This window comes from Notothenia rossii, assembly GCF_949606895.1.
Source record: "Notothenia rossii genome assembly, chromosome: 6".
In the NCBI taxonomy this organism is placed as follows: domain Eukaryota; kingdom Metazoa; phylum Chordata; class Actinopteri; order Perciformes; family Nototheniidae; genus Notothenia; species Notothenia rossii.
In genome coordinates, this window is record NC_136909.1 from 25,051,986 (window position 1) to 25,071,409 (window position 19,424).

The 19,424-nt window shown below is 39.8% G+C and overlaps 1 protein-coding gene across 4 annotated transcripts; it reads right to left on the reverse strand.

Moving 5' to 3' along the window:
- Positions 1 to 5,752: 5,752 nt before the first annotated feature.
- Positions 5,753 to 11,521, reverse strand: LOC307045238 (homeobox protein orthopedia B-like). Of its 4 annotated transcripts, none has more exons than XM_079690765.1 (3): positions 11,402 to 11,521; positions 10,656 to 11,047; positions 5,753 to 7,526 (listed from the first exon to the last, which is right to left on the reverse strand). In XM_079690765.1, the coding sequence occupies exons 1-3, from the start codon at positions 11,436 to 11,438 to the stop codon at positions 7,032 to 7,034; spliced, it is 924 nt and encodes a 307-aa protein (XP_079546891.1). In that variant the 5' UTR covers positions 11,439 to 11,521; the 3' UTR covers positions 5,753 to 7,031. The 4 variants fall into 4 exon arrangements, with proteins under 4 accessions (XP_079546891.1, XP_079546890.1, XP_079546889.1 ...); XM_079690764.1 differs by having other exon boundaries at positions 10,635 to 11,047; XM_079690763.1 differs by having other exon boundaries at positions 11,363 to 11,516.
- Between the last annotated feature and the right edge of the window lie 7,903 nt (positions 11,522 to 19,424).

The following is a 19,424-nucleotide window of genomic DNA, read 5'->3' on the forward strand; positions in this document are numbered from 1 at the left end:
GAGGTTGCTTTTTCTTTGCACAGCATTAAAGAAAGGCCAAATGAATGGGCTGTGATTTTAGTTTTTTTAAGCAGAAGTTGAGTTCAATAATTTGTACGGCCCTCGGAGGAGGTTGTACAAATGTAAAGGAAAAAGGTTCCCCACCCCTGCTGTAAATAATAATAAAAACCCTTGATTTATAACTTAACATCTCTGTCTCCTATTGATCTGAGTATATTATAAAGAATAGCCAGTTAATTGAAGCATTATAGCACAGGCCTTTGTCAGATGGTATATTACGCAGTTTTTTTTCTGCTTCGAATAGTTCTCTTTTTTCACCATACCTGTGTTTGCATCAGTGGATTGGTCATAAGGGGCACCTAGCAGTGACTGCAACTACCCAATTAAGTGAATGCAAAGAGGAATTATAGCTTACACATTGCCTTTTTGTTTAATTTAAATGTTTTTTTCTGGTTACTTACATGTAAAGCTGCTCAGAAAAGAGTGCCCTGGACAAAGACTGAGACCCAGGCAGTTGATAAACACATGAGTCGATTTATTACTTCTTGTCTTGTGCCAGGGAAGAGCGACTGCGAGAAATGTTTAAAGGCAGAACCAATAGCTCTTAAACATCGGGATTGGCAGACCTCAAAGCTTGATGTTCACAACCGTATCGCAGCATACAAAAGACAAAATCCGCGAAAATAGGAAGGTTGGACTTAATTTTGTCCCGACTTTGCTTTTTGTTAAAAAAAGACAAAAAAACATTTTGCCAAGATTTTTGAAAACACACTTATTTGGGTAAACACACTTATTTTTCCTATACTTGAAATGTGAGATCTAAGGATTATTATTTCAATATATTCCCAAGATAATTTAACTGAATACTATTTGTGTGTGTGTGTGTGTGTGTGTGTGTGTGTGTGTGTGTGTGTGTGTGTGTGTGTGTGTGTGTGTGTGTGTGTGTGTGTGTGTGTGTGTGTGTGTGTGTGTGTGTGTGTGTGTGTGTGTGTGTGTGTGTGTGTGTGTGTGTGTGTGTGTGTGTGTGTGTGTGTGTGTGTGTGTGTGTGTGTGTGTGTGTGTGTGTGTGTGTGTGTACATACAAATGTCTAAAATGGGACATTTGTATGTATATACATACAAATGTCTAAAATGGGACATTATAGACATGTCCCTAGGAGTGACATTGAAATCTGTGTATGCAAATTAAGGTCCCCTATAACCATTTCTACTCGGTTTATTCTGAGTCCCCATTAGTGATGGGGATAACATCATTTTATATTTACTTTGTTTTTAGTATGTTTTTTTTGTGTTTGAGTTAACTAAGCAAGGGCAAGTGTCCTAGATTTTTTTCAGACCTCTAGGCCCTCTAGAAAGGGTGGTCCCCTGAAGTGATGATCAGAAACTCGGTCCTCAATGCACATGGAAACCAGTGTGTGTGTGAGTGTGTGTGTGTGTGTGTGTGTGTCACAGCAGTGGAAAGGGAGATGCTGAAATTAGTAAGCCTCAAATTAGGTTAACACTTAATTTACTTTATCTATGTTGGTTTTTATGAAGAGCTTAGATTGAACATTCTTTTAATGCAATGCATTTCCTCATCAGGCTAACCTTAGATCAACTACAAGCAATAACAACAATGAACAGAAGCAATGAGATACAACAAAGGAATGATTTTCACAGATGAGGCTAATGGATAACTATATTTTACGCTCTTAAGCAAAGACACACTGAAAAGCAACTTCCTATAAAGGCCTAAATTGGATTGAATTGAAGATTTTTCACCTTTATCTCACACAGGGGAGACATTTTCTTGCACTAAACCCTGTATCACCGGGCTACCACATACATCCCTGCAATCATCCAAATTCACCAAAACCACACACATCTGCTGCACACACACACAGCAGGTGGTGTGTGAGTGTGAATGGGACATATTGAGTGGTAACCTACTCTACACTCTAACTAGATAAAAGGTGCAGGAAAGAAACATGTCGGTAATTGATTGCTAATTAGTCCTTTTGTTGTCTTCCATTGTGTCCTGACAGAGCTTTGCCCTAGGCTGTCTATTCACTCGCAGTCTCAGTGGCCTCACAGCAAGGAAATAAGCAAAGCCAGTCCATAATGAGACACACCGATGTAACCTCAGCAGATGATAGAAGGTGCTTTACCAAATCTGTTCTTGAAATGTTGGATTCAAATACAGAAGTTTTGATAGTGTAAACAACACATTTATTTTAGTTTTTCACCTCACAGTTATTCTCAGACAGAAAAGCATGCATGGAAATTATATTTAATGATGAGGTAATTCATTTCCCTCCAAAAGTGTCCAGTTGCAGATAGGCAAGGCAAGTTTATTTATACAGTATAGCACCTTTCAACACAAGGCAATTCAAAGGGATTTACAAAAAATGAAAGACATTAAGAAAATTGCTTTTAAAATCAGTGATTAAAAAGAAAAGATAATAAAATAAACATTAAAAGAAAAGATACATGGATAAAAGTTACAGTGCCGTCTAAGATATGAATAGTTCAATTAAAAGCAGCGACAAAACGAAAACTCTTCAGCCTGGATTTAAAAGTAGTCAGAGTTGCAGCTGACCTGCAGGTTTCTGGGAGTTTGTTCCAGATATTTGGAGCATAATAACTAAACGCTGCTTCTCCATGTTTAGTTCTGACTCTGGAGACAGAAAGCTGACCAGTCCCTGAAGACCTGAGAGATCTGGATGGTTCATAATTTAGCAGGAGGTCAGAAATATATTTTGGGCCTAAACCATTCAGTGCTTTATAAACCAGCAACAATATTTTGAAACCAATTATTTGACACACAGGAAGCCAGTGTAAAGACTTTGAACAGGAGTGATGTGATCCACTTTCTTAGTGTTAGTGAGGACTCGAGCAGCGGCGTTCTGAATCAGCTGCAGCTTTCTAATATATGTTTTAGTGAGACCTGTGAAGACACCATTACAGTAGTCCAGTCTACTGAAGATAAAAGCATGGACAAGTTTTTCCAAATCCTGCTGTGACATTAGTCTTTTAATCCTAGATATATTCTTTAGGTGATAGTCGGCTGATTTAGTAACTGTTTTAATGTGACTGTTGAAACTCAGGTCACAGTCCATGACTACACCTAGATCTCTGGCTTTATCTGTTGTTTTGAACATTGCAGGCTGAATCTCAGCGCTAACTTATACGTTCTGCCTTGGCTCCAAAAACAATTACCTCAGTTTTATCTTTGTTTAATTGGAGAAAGTTCTGACACATCCAGTCATTGATTTGTTCAATGCACTTACTCAGTGTTTGAATTGGAGCATAGTCTCCTGGTGAAATTGTTACGTAAATGTGTGTCATCCGCATAGCTATGGTAACTTATTTTGTTGTTTTTCATTATCTGAGCCAGTGGTAGATAGTGTCCCCCCTCAGCTGCACTGTGCTTTACAGTATGTGGTGCAGCGGACTATGAGCTGCTATACCCACATCTCTCTCCCTCTCTCATCAGTGCATGAGAAATTACCTAATGAGGAATGGGTCGCACATTTCCACAAACTCATTAACCCACGAGCGAGTGAGACTAATTGCAGCGTTTGGGTAATGTGATTTCACATCTGTTACTGCAGCCCAGGACACAGTCAGCACAGGGCTGGATCTTGTGGGATGAGCCACACATAGAGCTAGATTTACCAGAACCGCTGTTTGGCTGTGGGTATAATATTTGATCAACTTTTGTCATGCCATATTGTTTAATTACAGTCCACTGCAGGTGGGCCTACTGCATTTACTCTAAAAAATAAAACAAGTCTAATGCCAAAGCTGGCATGCGGACCATAGAGGTAAATAAATAGCATAAGACAAAATGAGTTTGAGTTTTTGACCATTATGAAACAAACAGTCATTAAAGTTTAGAACAAAAGGTATACATTTTATTTATTTATTTATCAAAAGATGTTCAGTTACTTTCAAATTGAATGTCACATTACGTGGGATGGCTTACAATAAATTGGTGAAACATCCATGGGTGACATGAATATATATAACATTGTTTATCAAGTACGGTTTTCCTTCTTTGGACTTCCATAATTAATCTTTATTTATTTACTTATTCATTCAAATGTTTTATTTTACAAAATAAAATAATGCTATCTGTATCGTATTGTGTAGTCTGTTAATGCAATCTAATTGCTTATAGCGGAAACATAGGGTTTGACACACGCACTCACACACAGAAAGCACAATGAGAAATAAATGGATTTTTCAGGGTATTCACTTGGGTTGGTATTTTCAATAATTCTGCAAATTACTGCAAACAAATATATGTTAATAGAAAAGGTGGGAACCAACTGTTAATATGGGAAAAGTAATGTACTTCTGTTAATTATGATTAATCCTTTGTTTAACCCCCCTGCATTGTTACAGAAACTCCAATTATAAGTTTACAGGCAGTAGGACTGCTTATGGTAATGCCATATCTCATCAATTACCTTTCTGTGACCGTAAATTGGCCTCAGCGCTGACAACGAGATGAGGTTAACACGCTGATTAATTTGAGCTGCTGTGATTTCAGGCTCAAGTTGACACTCATAATCTTTGACACAGACAGTGAGGTCCGCTTTCTTCCATAATGGAAAAAAGGTTATTTACTTCTCTCTGAGCTCAACTGAGTTTATACACATTACATATCAAATTATTATAATTTGAAATGAGAGTAACACAAACAAGGTGAGAGTTGTTCTTACTACACAACTGATGGACAAGTAATGAGAAATGTTGAATAAATGTCAAATTATAAAGCCAAACTGAATAACACGGATTATCTGTATTTTTGTTTTGCATGTTATGTAAACACAATGCAAGCTATGGCTAATGATAAATCAGAAATAATAAAAAGATTAAAGTCAGTTAAACCACTTCAGGGTGACAGTATGTGAGTAAAGGTTGTTTAATGTCTTGGAGAAGTGTGTTTGTGTAATGCTTTAGAAACAAATGGAGGATAATCTGTCATTTAGTTTCCAACACATTCAAAAATCAGTTTTTTGTTTCACATTTCCCCTATTATTAGCCTCGGAAACTCCCAGATCAACATGTGTAATTTTGTATCTAATAGATAGTTTGCCTATTGCTTGTTAGGTTGTTGCTCATCACTTTGTTGGAAGTGAACAGCTGTTTATGCTGAATAATGCCATGTTAATGATATAATGTTGCAGGATAAACAGTGATGCACAATATGATCACTGCATAGTTATACATTGTTTTAAGGATGTCATTTAAGTGTTTATAAATTACTACAATGTGAAGCCAAGTTGTGAAAATGATCATGTGAAAGCTATAGTGAGGCTGTGCTCGTCTATTTGTGACGAAAAAAAGAAGAAAGCCTTATTAAAGAATTTAAGTTGAGCTATTTCGCCTATACTGTTTTTTCCAATAGTCATTTAGCACCCACCTAATAGCAAATGGTACTGTTGCATCCCTGTGGCTTCTAATGCAAGATTTAAGCTGCATATATCAGATTAAAGTGTGACCCACATTACAGTCTATCAACAGGGTTATTGATAGGCTGCTATGGAGAAATTCTAGTTGCCTATATTTCTGTTATTCCCATGAGAACTGAGTCCCCTTCTGGAATAACAAGATCTGGATATTATAACAAGGTCAGTTTTGCTAACTCATTGATCGAATCATATCTGAGCTAGCTCTTGAGTTAGGATCAGAGCCAGCTTTGGCCTCAGACTAAAAACTATAGAAACGATATGACACACACAGGCCTGTGTGTGCTCCTGTTTAGTTACAGTCCATCCAGTCTCAGTGATGACCGTCATGGTGAAAGGCAATGACCGTCACATCACTGCTCTGACATCTTTACCCCTCCTGTCTGCCCACTGGGAGCAGTCACCCTTCATAAACCCTTTAACCCTGTAAACTCACACACTGGTCACTGAGTAACAACCATGATATAAGTTTGTGCAGAAAAATTCATTAGAATATGTAAGCACACTATAAGTAAAAGTCCCATTATATTTGTGATGGATATAATCCAAATAACTACAGGTAGCCTTACATGAACCTACCAGAAGGGTGGTCAGTACTGAGGTTCCATAAATATATACAGGATAATATAAATTCATGCAAAAATGGTCATTATAACATCTTGTTTTACCTAATGGAGACATAAATCATTCTTGTTTTGACATTCTTGAAAATTACTTTTATTTGTTTGTTCATTTTAAATTGGTACAAACCCGTCAATGTGGTGCATTTCGATGTAAGATCAAACATTTAAGAAATGTATTAAGTAATAGCACATACAATAAGTTAAAACATGTCACAAAAAAGACCAGCGGGTACATAGCAAGAATGTTTTATCTACACAAAACATCCTAAAACAGCGTAGGCCTACTGAAATATTTGTTTTTTTCCTCTTTAGATTTATGCTCCCGTCTCATGCAAACGAGACTGAGGTCGCCTAAGAAAAGTACCTCAATTAATTTGAGTGGGCACCGGTTTCTCCTTAAATTATCCAAGCGTTTAAATCCACATGCACAGTGCATGCCCGAGACCCAGTTCAATAGGCCTGCCTACAGTATGGTGCGTGTGTGGTAGGCTGTTACCACAATGTATACCCAATCTTATAAATATCCGTTTGACATAACACAACTTCACCTGAACACAATAACATGTGTGCGTAAAGACGCACCCAATGAAAACGTAAATACGACGATTGTTTGGCTCTCAATAATTAGGGCCTATATTCTAGAGATCATTACAATAGCATTTATCATCAATAGTTGATAAAAAAATCATTTTTGAATTAACAAGATACATAACCCCAAACCCATGATGTTTTTTCTTCCATTTGTCCATCTGTGTTGTCCTTTTCTCTTTTTTCATTATGTCTAGATGTCACATACAGTCTCCATTTTCTCACATTTCAGGCCTGATTAGTTCGCTCGTTATGTCATTTGATCTAATAGCGGGAATAAAATCAGAAAAAGAGCCGCACGGTGGGGCTTGGAGATGAAGTTATGAGGAGAGGGGTTCGGTGGGGATTCTTTCAAAAGTCACTAAGTGAAACTCATGGACACTGTGTGCTCCAGCGCTTTGCGCCGCAGTGACGCGATGCTTGTCCCTCGCCACATGTCACTGTCCGGGGAACCACACAGCTGCGGGGAGCCCGATACGTTTGAGGGGCCGGAGAGAGAGGCCGACATTCCGGGGAAATGCGACTGGTAGAGGTGTGACTGCAGATTGCCATTTGGGTTCAAGCCGTTGGAGAGACCCATGGAGTTTGGTGGGCCAGGACCAAGGCCGCACTGTGACAGAGACTGCATGCCCGGCTGGCGACCCATGGACGGCGGGAGCTGCAGCTGGGAGACCCCCGGCATCCCCGTGGCCCAGCGAGAGTCGTTGGCGTGGAAGGAGCACAGGCTGTTCTCCATTGCAGCCGCGGCAGAGAACTGCTGCAGACCCGGCGTTGGGAGCAACGTCCCCGGCGAGCGGAAAACGTTGGTGGTCTTCTTCCTTTTCTTCCATTTGGCGCGTCTATTCTGAAACCAAACCTGCAACAGGAGAGACAGAACCGTTAGCCATCAGAGGAACACATGTCTGAAGCAGTACATATCTGTTTATTACACTGTGAAGAGAGCTGACTTTAGGACATTGGGGTCGTTAGGCTAATGAAACTAAATTATTGCATATAAAGGCCTTACAGTCAGGCACGTGCACAGATAGACCCCAAAGGGGGCTTGAGCACCTGCTTTTTGCCTCTGATTAAAGAAGTAATGTTTTGTTTGATTTTTGCGCACATGTAACCCTGTTCTTAAGGGTGGGGTATGTAGGCCTAATTTTGGAGAAACCAGATCGAGTGCGCTAGAATTTGAAAGTACACAACCGGGAAAAATCTGCCTCTTCCTTCAGACTTCCTTACAGAACCCCTCTTCCAACACACACGAATGCGCACATGACCAATGAGGGCACGAGATAAGTTTGTGCACAGATGGAAGGCTGACAGGCAGGTAGGCCATCCAGTTATTTTTTAAATGATTGGTCGTGCTTTTTACAGCGCAACGGCTTCCACAGATGACATTTTTGTATGTATTTATTGTCAAAGCATTTAATATATTAATTGCTATCGGGAAGTTAAGAGCATTCCATGGAATATAACAAAAAAGTGTTTCTGAAATAAATTACATACCCCACCTTTAAAGGGTTAGCAACACAAAAGTTCCAAGACATGGACGTTACACAGTGTTTTCAACACAGAAGTGCTTTAGCGAATCGGAATGCAGATCCTGCAGTAGGCTACCGGAGGTGTGTGTGTGTGTGTGTGTGTGTGTGTGTGTGTGTGTGTGTGTGTGTGTGTGTGTGTGTGTGTGTGTGTGTGTGTGTGTGTGTGTGTGTGTGTGTGTGTGTGTGTGTGTGTGTGTGTGTGTGCGTGCGTGCGTGTGTGTGTGTTTAAGCTGTCAAATTATTGTCATTATTATTATTATTATTATTGGCTATATTTATAATATATATAGGAGGGCCAGAAAATATTGTGTAGGGAAGTTAGAGATTTCGTCCTTGATTCCCTGGTGAAATCTACCCTGTTGTCCTTAGCGACACAACATCTCTAGCAGTGGGTTCTGGTCTAAAGTCTATAGCCTGCGGCGTTGAGTTGAGGCAAACACATTGACAAGACATAACGGTAGATCTTCTGCAATTGGCCTAAAGACCTCCAATCAGAATATATTCACTTCCACCGTAGCCAGGACTTTGATTGGGTAATATTTGGTGTGATGCATGAGTCGGTTTAAATTATATAGCCTAACATTTAAATAATCTTCTTATAAGGTGGCTGCAAAAGCCAACCATCCTGTTTTCAAAAACGTTATGTTTGGAACTGAAACAATCAAAATACCAGGGTTGTGAATTTCATTGTAAAGAGAAATACAACATACAAAAGGCAATTTGTGTACAGGCAGCAGTCATAGTTGTATTACTGGTGTTCGGTAGCAGTAGCCTACATCGAACAATGTATCTTTCCAAAATCATTTACAAGCAGATTAACAGAAAATTGCAGTACAAATGGCCGGCATCACTGTACACAATCCACGTGAAAAATTCTCCACATGCACACTCGAGAACCACAAATACACCGACTCACGTACTGAGCTAAAAACGCACGGTGTCCCAGTTGGGCTTTATAAAGATTTCATCATCTTCGGCCGTGATTAATGCGCGCGCGAGGCCGTGAGTCGATGCCTCCGTATTAAAAGTGAAATCTCGCTCTCATTCCGCTCAGCCATCCGTGAAACGTCGCCCAAACCCATTACATTCGGGGGGGGAAAGAAAATGCAATTTCTCATTCCATTAAAAAAGTACAATATATTCTTGAGTCCTATTAAGACGTCGCTGATAGAGCATTTTAAAGGCTGTGGAGGCACGGGCCCTGTGAAGGCTGCACCTGCACGAGCTGCACTAATGTTTACCAACAGCAAGCAGGAGCCGAGCTGTACCGAGCACAGAGGATCCGACTCTACATACAATAAATAATTGATTATTAAGGTGACTAATGATTATAGTCTACTGGTTTTATTGCGTTCGGTGGGATAATTTGCATGAATTTCACATCACTGGTTAATAACCCGTTCAGTTATAAATAAGACTGAAATTGGTTGATCATGTGTTTGGTTTATTAGAGGCTGGTATGTTTCTGCACGCTTGTTAAGAAAAAAGCACTTAAGTATTAGACAGTTTAAATTGTTGCAAAAGTGATAACGACCACAATTATTAAATAACATTTTTTTTAAATATAATTTCTAGCCAAACATTAAGTCATTTTTGTGGGGATAATTTCAATAGATGTTTTTTTATAAAATCGCGTACATATTTGGCCGGGGTAACTCTCTTCCATTTGTAATGCTAAAATAAATAGATACATACATTGTCAAAGTCTTTAAAGCCACCCATGTAATGTAATTGTTAGGATAAACAGACACCAAACATTACCACTAATGTAAATGTTTAGGATTAAAGTCACCACATATGGCTTTGTACAAAATGTTTATGTTGAATCTGAATATTTCGGAGTTTATGAGGAAGGTGTAAATAGTTTCAGCACCTCAGACAGGGCTACTTTTATTTAGATCGGACTTGACTTCTTAGAATTAAATATTTCTTACTATCAGAATGAATTTGAACACAACATAGGAGATTTTAATTATACAATTCAATTAAAGTAGGCTTGAGGTGGTGGTATAATATGACTCTAATTATAATCTGCACAACAGTCCACTGTAACATTGTATAATATTTTAATTAATATAGAGTGCACTAGTGACGTAAATTCACTCATTAGCTTTGATATTTCAGACATTTACTCCCAAAACATAATAACCACAATATTTGGTGACACAAATGCGTTGAGTGACAAATATTTTAAAATACAGTTAAATAAATATAAAACTGTTAGAACTGAACAAACTATATCTTACAAAAGAACTGAGTGACTGAATGTTCGCCTGTTGTGAACATATAATGTTTTGCTCACTGTTTTTCAGATGGAGTTAAAGGATTATTTTTTAGAAGTTTAAATCGCTTAAAAACTATACAAGACCAAAACACATTCCCTGATATACAACGGCAGTATTTTCATCCTGTGAAATTCACATTGCAGATGTGTTTACCTGAACTGCAGATGTGTTTACCTGAACTCTGGACTCGGTGAGGCCGACCCTCAGTGCCAGTTCCTCCCTCATGAAGATATCAGGGTAGTGGGTTTTGGCGAAGCTGCGCTCCAGCTCGTTGAGCTGCGCCGGGGTGAAGCGCGTCCTGTGGCGCTTCTGTTTGCTGGAGGACTGACTGGAGCTCTGCTGCGGCTGCTGCTGCTGCTGCTTCTCCTGCTCCTTCCCGTTCACTTGCATGCCGGCAGAGTTGGATCCAACCGTAGCGATATCTTCTCCCGGCAGGAGAGTGGTTCCCTCTACAGAGTCTGAACCAGGGGCCATGTCTCCAGGATGCCCCTGGTCTTGCAACCCACCACCCAGCCGGCACTTGAGAGCCTCCCGGTGTCCGAGTAACTCTGCAGCATCCTTCATCCCTGAGAAGATGAGGAGGAGAGTCTTTGAGTAAATACATGGGGAACCTTACAGCGCAGCATCTTTAAATGAGAGTTAGCCTGAAACGGTTTTTCTTCTTGATGACAACAGACACGCATTAATTCAAAGATTATAACACATACACTCAATATAGCTTGGGTCGTAATTTCACTGGTAATTTTAGCTGTCAGATAATTCCCCCGGAAAAATTACTGTAAAGAATTGCTTTAAACAACGATAAAACACTTAGCTGTTAACACAATCAAGCACAGTCTATCTATTACATCACAAGGTTTAATAAGAAGTTGAAAGCTTACACTGGAGTTTAGGGCCGGAGTTTAGTGATGATAACTCACCCAGCCGAGCATCCAGGAGGTCGGCGTGAGAGAGCATCGCGTACCGCTCCAGGGTGAAATCGCTCCAAAAAAATCCCACAACTTTGGGGCAATTTAAAAAGTATACATCGTCTAAATGAACGAAAATTCGGTTTGTGGTTAAAAAAGGAGGTCCCTTGCATTATAATGTCCTTTAGAGCGATGGGGAGGCGCTTATTAGTTGAAAGAACCCATGAGCTTCCTCAAATAAGAGCCAATCAGAACAGGAGCTTGGAAATGTCAGCGACGTGACTCCCCCCTCTTTCTTACACACATACGCACGCTCGCTAACGCGCACGCGCACAGACAAAAACGCGCACGAAACACTACAATTCAATTCATTCCTCTGCCATTCCGTCCTCTGATTTATTAGCTTTTCATGCTCAAATTATTCCACGTTAAACGTCTTAATGTGTTTGTTTAATCTCATATCTTTGTGCCATGACAGGACTCCTGTTTGTAGATGTGTAAAACACTGAAGGGGAGCTCATGCAAATATAAGGCTGCTTTATTTCAGCTCCATGTTGAGGAAACGTACGGTTATTTAAGCAAGAAAATGTATTGCCATTAAAAAATTCGGCATATACCCAAATCTCAATTTTCAAATCACTCATCAGCCTGCAGGCAGGAACCCTACTATTTTCAAGCTGAGTATGATTCTTGATATACAATACTCTGTATTTCCTGTTGAGGTGGATAGCAGATTGATTGTGTTCTGTTAACAGTGTGGACAGAAGTTAAAAAAAAGCAAATAAACAAATGTAGGAGATGAGTAGCCATACGCCAGGCCTCCTTTCCCCACCTCAGAACTTCCCCCGTCCTTGGATCACAAACAAAACGAATATCGTTCCCATTCCCCCATGGCAGGTGATTTGTGGAGACAAATCGAGGAAATAAATAAATAAACGAGTACAGATGGATTTAAGCTCTGTTAGTGATCGGCCGCTTTAACTCTTATCGACTTTTCATCAACGCAGGCGCAATTAAAGGTATTTAGGCCTGTTTGGTTCAAACAAAATCAGACGTGGTGGACCCTAAACGATTGTGCCCCTTTAGCAGTGGTCCATAAGTAGGTCTATTATACAATTAACAGGACAGCCATTGATCTGCGCCCCACTCTTACTTCTCCAGACAGTGCTGGTTAGAGAGGGCTTTTGGCAGATGTCAGGGTGAGCCTGCTGAATACCCCACCGCCTGGGACTAAATGGGCTTCTTTGCAGCGGCACAAAGGAGGCGTCCGAGCGAGGACTCCTCTCTCTCCTCCTGCTCCACATAGGCAGCTCATCTTTTATGCTCCTCAACCACAATCTGCCGGGACGCAGGGATGTAGACTATATGTGGCACAGCGTGAAACGTAAGGAAATAGACCTGTGCGTGGTGCACTGACATTGGGGAGGCTGTGAGCAGCTCCCGGAGGTTCAGGAGAAGAATTCAGCATTAGCTGAGGCTCGATGCATTTGATTCAGACGCGTAGACCAGGAGAGGAGAGGGACTGAGTGTTGGGAGTTGTAAGGCCAACCCTGCATGCGTTTATGAAGGGCTAGAGCCAGGAGAGACGGTCTGTATGCTTTGGAAGTGGTTTGTTTTCCAATTAGTGTAAGCGTAAAGACAAATGATGAAAAGTAAAATGAATAAATACGAATACATTTATTTTATTTTTATTTGACTCACGAAGCTCAGAATATTTCTTTTTTCCCCTCTAAAATAAGATGTCTTGTGCATGAATTAATATTTAAATAATGAATAATTTATGATAATACTATGTAAATTATGAAGTAAGTGAATGAAAGAGTACATGTATTTCATTCTAATGTAGGACTATTGTGCGGCAGTAATTCAATGTATTATTTGAATCGAATTTGAACAATGTTTTTTTCAAACAACAATGTTTTTTTCAAACAATTACAGTGACAGCATGTTCATTTTATAAATGTATTAATGATGTGTCTTATTACTATTATTATTATTTACATATTATATTGTTGTTGTTGTCGTTTTTGAAAATGGTGTAAGTAATTCTATAGCCCATTTCTGTAAAGATTAATAATTGGTAATCAGATTTTGCTCAACAAAAACAATATTATAATTATTAATTCATATTATTGAATTGTATTCTTTAAACTATTGAAAGCAATGCTTTTAAAAGACAAAGCCTAATGTAAAATATTTGTTATGGACACTGGATTTACACAAGAAATAGCACGTTTTAAAATCAAAAGGTTGCAGTTATTGTCACCGTGTATACCTATGTGAAGACTGCATGATAAATATCGCTATTGTGGTTTGTTGAAGTGAAAACAGGCCGGAGAGCAGACATCCCCTCAGCTGTCCGATCCCCAGGCTGTAACTTATTGCTGTAATAAGAGGAACCCACTTGAAATGGGTCTATGTCTCACTCAGCCTCCCTAACTGGACCGCATCAATCTTCCCCAGTAAAAACACACTCACATACAATCCTCCCGGGTTAATGCGGCGCATCTGAGTGCGGAACGGCTGTTTACACGCGAGGAGACACTTTTAATGGAAGCGCACCAAAAACAAATGCAATTTTGTAGAGCAATTTCAAAGATCAAGAATTCCGTGTCCACCCTCTCCGCGGTTTTTTAGCAATCAAACTGCGTTAAATCCATTGCTCATATGGGCCTTTGCAGAGCAGGTTAAAATAACACACGTAACAGAAGGCAGGTGCATGGATAAGATGTTTTACACCCAAACCAAATATGGACCAGCAGGCGAGCTAGTTGTTTCTTATGTTAAGGCCTACTGCATCGCATCGTGGACATATACATTCGTGCAGTTAAAACATAAAACAAATCTTAAAGGAAAATCGATTTCCCATCTGCAGAAACGGCTCTGTAACACACCGTTGTGTTCAGGTGATTTGATGACAGTCGGAGGAATAAGAAGCAGACCAATAAGTGTGTTGCATCCCAGTGCTGGAGATGCAGAGAGGCGAGAGCGGGGAGCCACAGGCAGGCAAAGCCATTAGAGGCTCCCCTCTTCGACCACCCAGCCTGGCTACACCACCCGGCGCATCTCATGCCCCAATTAGGCCCCATGCCCTGCGCCTGCTCTCCGTTACTGCGTGATCTGGTGGACAGGGCGGTAATCACGGTTTCAAATAAAATAATCAGCAAAGAAGAGCCATTTCCTTAATGAGGAAGAAGAGGCGTGTGTCACGGAGAATATGGTGTTGTATGTGCATGCGTGTGTGTGTGTGTGTGTGTGTGTGTGTGTGTGTGTGTGTGTGTGTGTGTGTGTGTGTGTGTGTGTGTGTGTGTGTGTGTGTGTGTGTGTGTGTGTGTGTGTGTGTGTGTGTGTGTGTGTCAAGCCCTATGTTGTGTGGTGTTGATGGTGGTTTGGGGGTTATTAAAATAGCAATGAGAGTCACAGTGTCATTAACACTTGGTGTTCAGAGTCACGGCAGGTTCAAAACGGTCTCGTTACCTCTGCTGTAAATATTTGACCCCGTGCTCAGGTGTTCTATGTTTAGGATCATTTGTAATCCAAAAACACAGCCAGCATTAACAATCTCAGGTTAAAATCAAAGGCATAATGTGATGTGGTCCATCAACATGTTATCCATGTTACTGGACCAGTGTCACTTGTATGTTACTTTCCATACTTGGTTTACATCTTTAGATGTTAGACTGCTATTTTGGCTTTTAGGAGCTAAAACAAGCTGTTTTTTGGCTGTTAGGCCAACAATGCATTCAAAAGAAAACACAGTAAATTCACCACAAAGCCTCATCAAAAATACATGTTTCTACACTTATACTCTCAACATAATCCCTCAGCAGGTGAATGCAGGATGAACCGTTATAAAACCAAGCTCTTAAAACTATACCATATGTGTGTTGTTGTGATGATTTAATGACTAATTATAGCTTAAAGAGACCACAAATATTGACTATTCAGCTAAAATTCTCTTAGACAATTAAGGAAATTTAACACATGATTAGTCACCTAATTGACTAAAAGGTTGCAGCCCTAAACATCACACACGTTCATTGAAACAAAAAGGTCACTGCTGGTGCTGGCGGTTGATCACAATATATGCATCCAAATCACAAATGCACTAAGTATTTATACCATTCAATTTTAAAGGAGCTGGAGCTGCCAATATATGGTGCCAACACCATTTTGGTAATTTCCCAAATGTAGTTAATTTTATCATTTCTACAGTGTCACAATTCTGCAAACTTTATAACGAATAAAATCCTTTAAATGTGTGGTGATCCATTTGATATTCAAGCTGTTTTCCTCTCTGTCTAAAAACTGGACATATTGGAAATTCAGAGTTTAAGGGCAACAGCAAAACAAATCTTCCTTGAAATCTGTTTCGACAGCTTATTGGCTCAGAGTATCTACTGAGGTCTGCTACACAATTCTGATAAAAGCTTGACTCCACATGATCGTGAGTGCTATATGTTTTAATTATTTTTTCAGTACTGGCAGCAGTGCAAAGCAGTGGTGCTTGAATGTGCTTTTTCTGCATTAATTTAATTTCTCTGCATAAATACCTATTTTAACACATTTAAAACGGAAGCATAATATTAAACCAACAAGGTTGGAGTACTAAACCTGTAATCTATTGTATTTACAGTCTGACCTCAGTCACTTGGGCTCCTCCAGCTGTCTACAGATCTAATTCCTTCTCCTCCCAGACACCTTGACTTTCCCTGCAGACAGTTCTGCTCCAGCTATTAGAATATGTTCGTTCTTAAGTCCGGTCATTAGTTAGGTCCATTACTGTGGCTCCATCATTAGGAAGCTGTAATGCATCATTGACGGTAATGAGTGCCTAACATTACAGGTGCCAGCCAGCCCTCGACACACTGAGCAGGAACCTTTTACACTGCAGCCTGGAAACATCTAAGCTTTACTCATTTTAACCTAGAATCTGTTAAAAGAGATCATTTATGTTCTGATGCGATATTTATTTCATATGAAAGATTTTAATTTCCTAACAAAGAGTTGATTTATGTAGGTGATTAAGTAAAAAATAATTGATGATTAAACAGTAAGAAAATAATATTTGTGATTGTCGCAAACGTGTATATTATTTCACACATACCTCCTGCAGAGACTTAAAAAAACAGATAAAAGGGGAGGACTTGGGTCAGTAATGTCTCTGAGTAGCTTGAAATTAGAAACATGTGCTGGTAATTATCAAACTGCAGCAAAGCCACATCATGCAATTTAATGCCTCAGCAAATTAAAGAATAAATGGGATCAGTCTCTTTGACCTTGCTCGCTCTGACTTGCCCAACTTGATCTACCTGATACTTCAAGTGTGTGACTCGCCCACTCTAGACATACAGACACAAAGGCAGAGAGAAATGTGCACATAAACACACATCCTAAAAATGAGTTGATTGTGTGATGATAGGGACAATGTGAAAGCAATGCAGCAAAACCTATAAAAGTAATCGAAAAGGTGCACATACACTTGTTGTATTCCTCATGTTTTCAGTACGTTACTCACCCAGCCAGCTCATCTCTCACTTCACAAATCCCACACTTTCCCATCCATCCATTCTCTTTATCATCCTCTCCTCGTCTCCTCCCCTTCTCTCTCTCTCTCCTCTCCTCTCCATCCACTCCGCCACTTTTCTGCTGCTTCTCTGCTAAACATGGCGCACTACCCCTCCCAAGATTAATTGATCATCAATTTAGCTCTAATTTGGACCAAGTCAGCTGGTAAATGGGGCAGTTTTCCCTGATTGTTAGTGAAATGTGTGCAAGTACATTGATACATTTTGATTATTTATCAATTACAACCAAATGAACTAAATCTATTGAATACATTCTAGCCTGATTGCCATAATAGAGTTTGAAAATATGGCTATTGATAATGATTCCGGCTAATAGTCTTTTCCGGCCGTGGTTGCCGGCTTGTCGGAATGACAACACAAAACTCATTTTTCACAGAATCAGCTGAGTGAGTGCGAGGCCGATCTTTCATTAATCAGTCACATTACGGAGCTGATACGCCGTAATACGCAACGCTTTCCTCACAAAGACTCAAACACTTTGTCATATTTTATGTTAATTACCAGTCATTTCGTTGTGTTCCATCAAGACATCATGTAATAGTTAACATATGCTAAGGTAAAGCTCCCCTGTCCCGCCCCCGGGTGCTCCATTGGAGGATGCCGTGTCTGTGTTTGTGGGGAGACACGGGGCCAATGATGAAATGGGCCCTGCTCTTAATTTCTTATTTTCCTGAGCTGAGGCGCTTATAGGAAGGGTGGAGCACAGGCTTTTTTTAAATGGACCTGCCATAGTGTTTTCCCAAAGTTAATGGAAAAGCAGCTTGCTGGAAAATAGAAGAGGGAAAAATTGGAATTAGGTTCAGAGGCTTTCACACACAATAACAAGGTAGAACTATGAGCCAAGGGCTCATTTCAGCACACACAAATTAAGGCTGTCATATTCTCACAGCCTTCCCTATTAACTAAAGGTGATTTTTTAGTTTTTTATTTATATTTTATAATAAAAGTGTGTGACACAAATGCTTCGTCTAAATCCGTAAAAATTAAAGGGACAAAATGCCATTTGATATAAACCTTGTAGAAATGGTAGCATGGAGAATAACTCTGTTCCGTTCAGTGATTTGATTTAAAATGTGTCTTACCTCTGCAGCCTGACCGCTGGGAAAAGGGAAGGAGCTGAAATAACTGCGATATCAGCCTTCCTTTTTAATCAATGATATGAGCCCCTCTGCACCAATCATGCTGCTGGAAGCAACTTAATGATCAGCATTTAGGCTGGGCAGGTAAACCACGGCGCTATAGAGCCAACACAGGGGCCAACTGCAGGAGAATTAACCCAGTCCAGATCTAATATGCTGGTGTCAGCTCTGGTTAGTTCATGGCTAACTGTGGCCTGTATTGGCAGTGGCATAGCATCCAGCGTTGTCTCCCTCATATGCCAGCAGGCAGCTATCTATAATCGATGGCCACTTTTAATTGGACAGGCTGTCTGTTAGTGAACAGTGAAGGTTGTGCAGGGGAGGCAGCACTGTATTTACCACATGTTTATTGTGGATAAATAGGTCGAGGATGTCGGAGGTTTTCTCTTTAAAAAGCCAATCAAGGATTCTGCTGTTGCATGACAGTCAATTATATCTGGACATTTCACACAGTGATCCTCAAAAAAGTATTCCAGTCATAAATGCTGTGATAAGCATTCAACGCTAAAGATGAAAATATTATTCTTTTATTAGTCTAAATATTATTTTTAAATGATGAGCCAAATATGCACTAAATATTGGTCTGGTGTTAAGCCATTGTGCACACATGCCTCATTGTTATATTATTGCAGAGTCAATAATAACAAAACAATTCAATGGTTTATAATAAATGCACTATAGCTTCGTTTCCAGTGCTACAATATAAAGGAAAAAACTTGGTTACGCAAATGTAATTCATCCTGATTGAACTGAGATGACTTATTATATCCAAACAAACTCATCTAAAAATAAAGGTATTGGAGTTGAAGATATGGAATCATAACAGCAATACCTTCTGTAATGTAGTCAATAAATGAAATCAGACATTATTAGCCTCATTTCTATACTGAGGCATGGAGGTCAGAGAAAAGGAGAAATGTGAATTAATTCTCTTTTAGCCGGAACGACCTACAGATGCTGGGTTGAAAGGATTTTCAATCCGTTTCCACATACTATTCATTATTTCCAAAATGAACTCCACGGAGGTAGGCTACCACCTTGACTAATAAGCCTAAGTGACTCTTCCTTTATTTTTCCTCTTGATTTGAACCTCGAGCCTGATACAGTGAAATGTATCATACAGATCTTCGACTACATGTTTAAAACTGGCCTACATCTGAGCAACATTGCCTTAATGGTCCATTCTCATGTCTCCCTCATGGATGATTGCTGCCCCCAATCGTAAGTCTCTGCTCTGCTTTTTTTCTCCTTTCTATTTTGTTATCAGGCTAGTATATTTTAAAGCACTGCGAGGAGACTGGAAGCAGG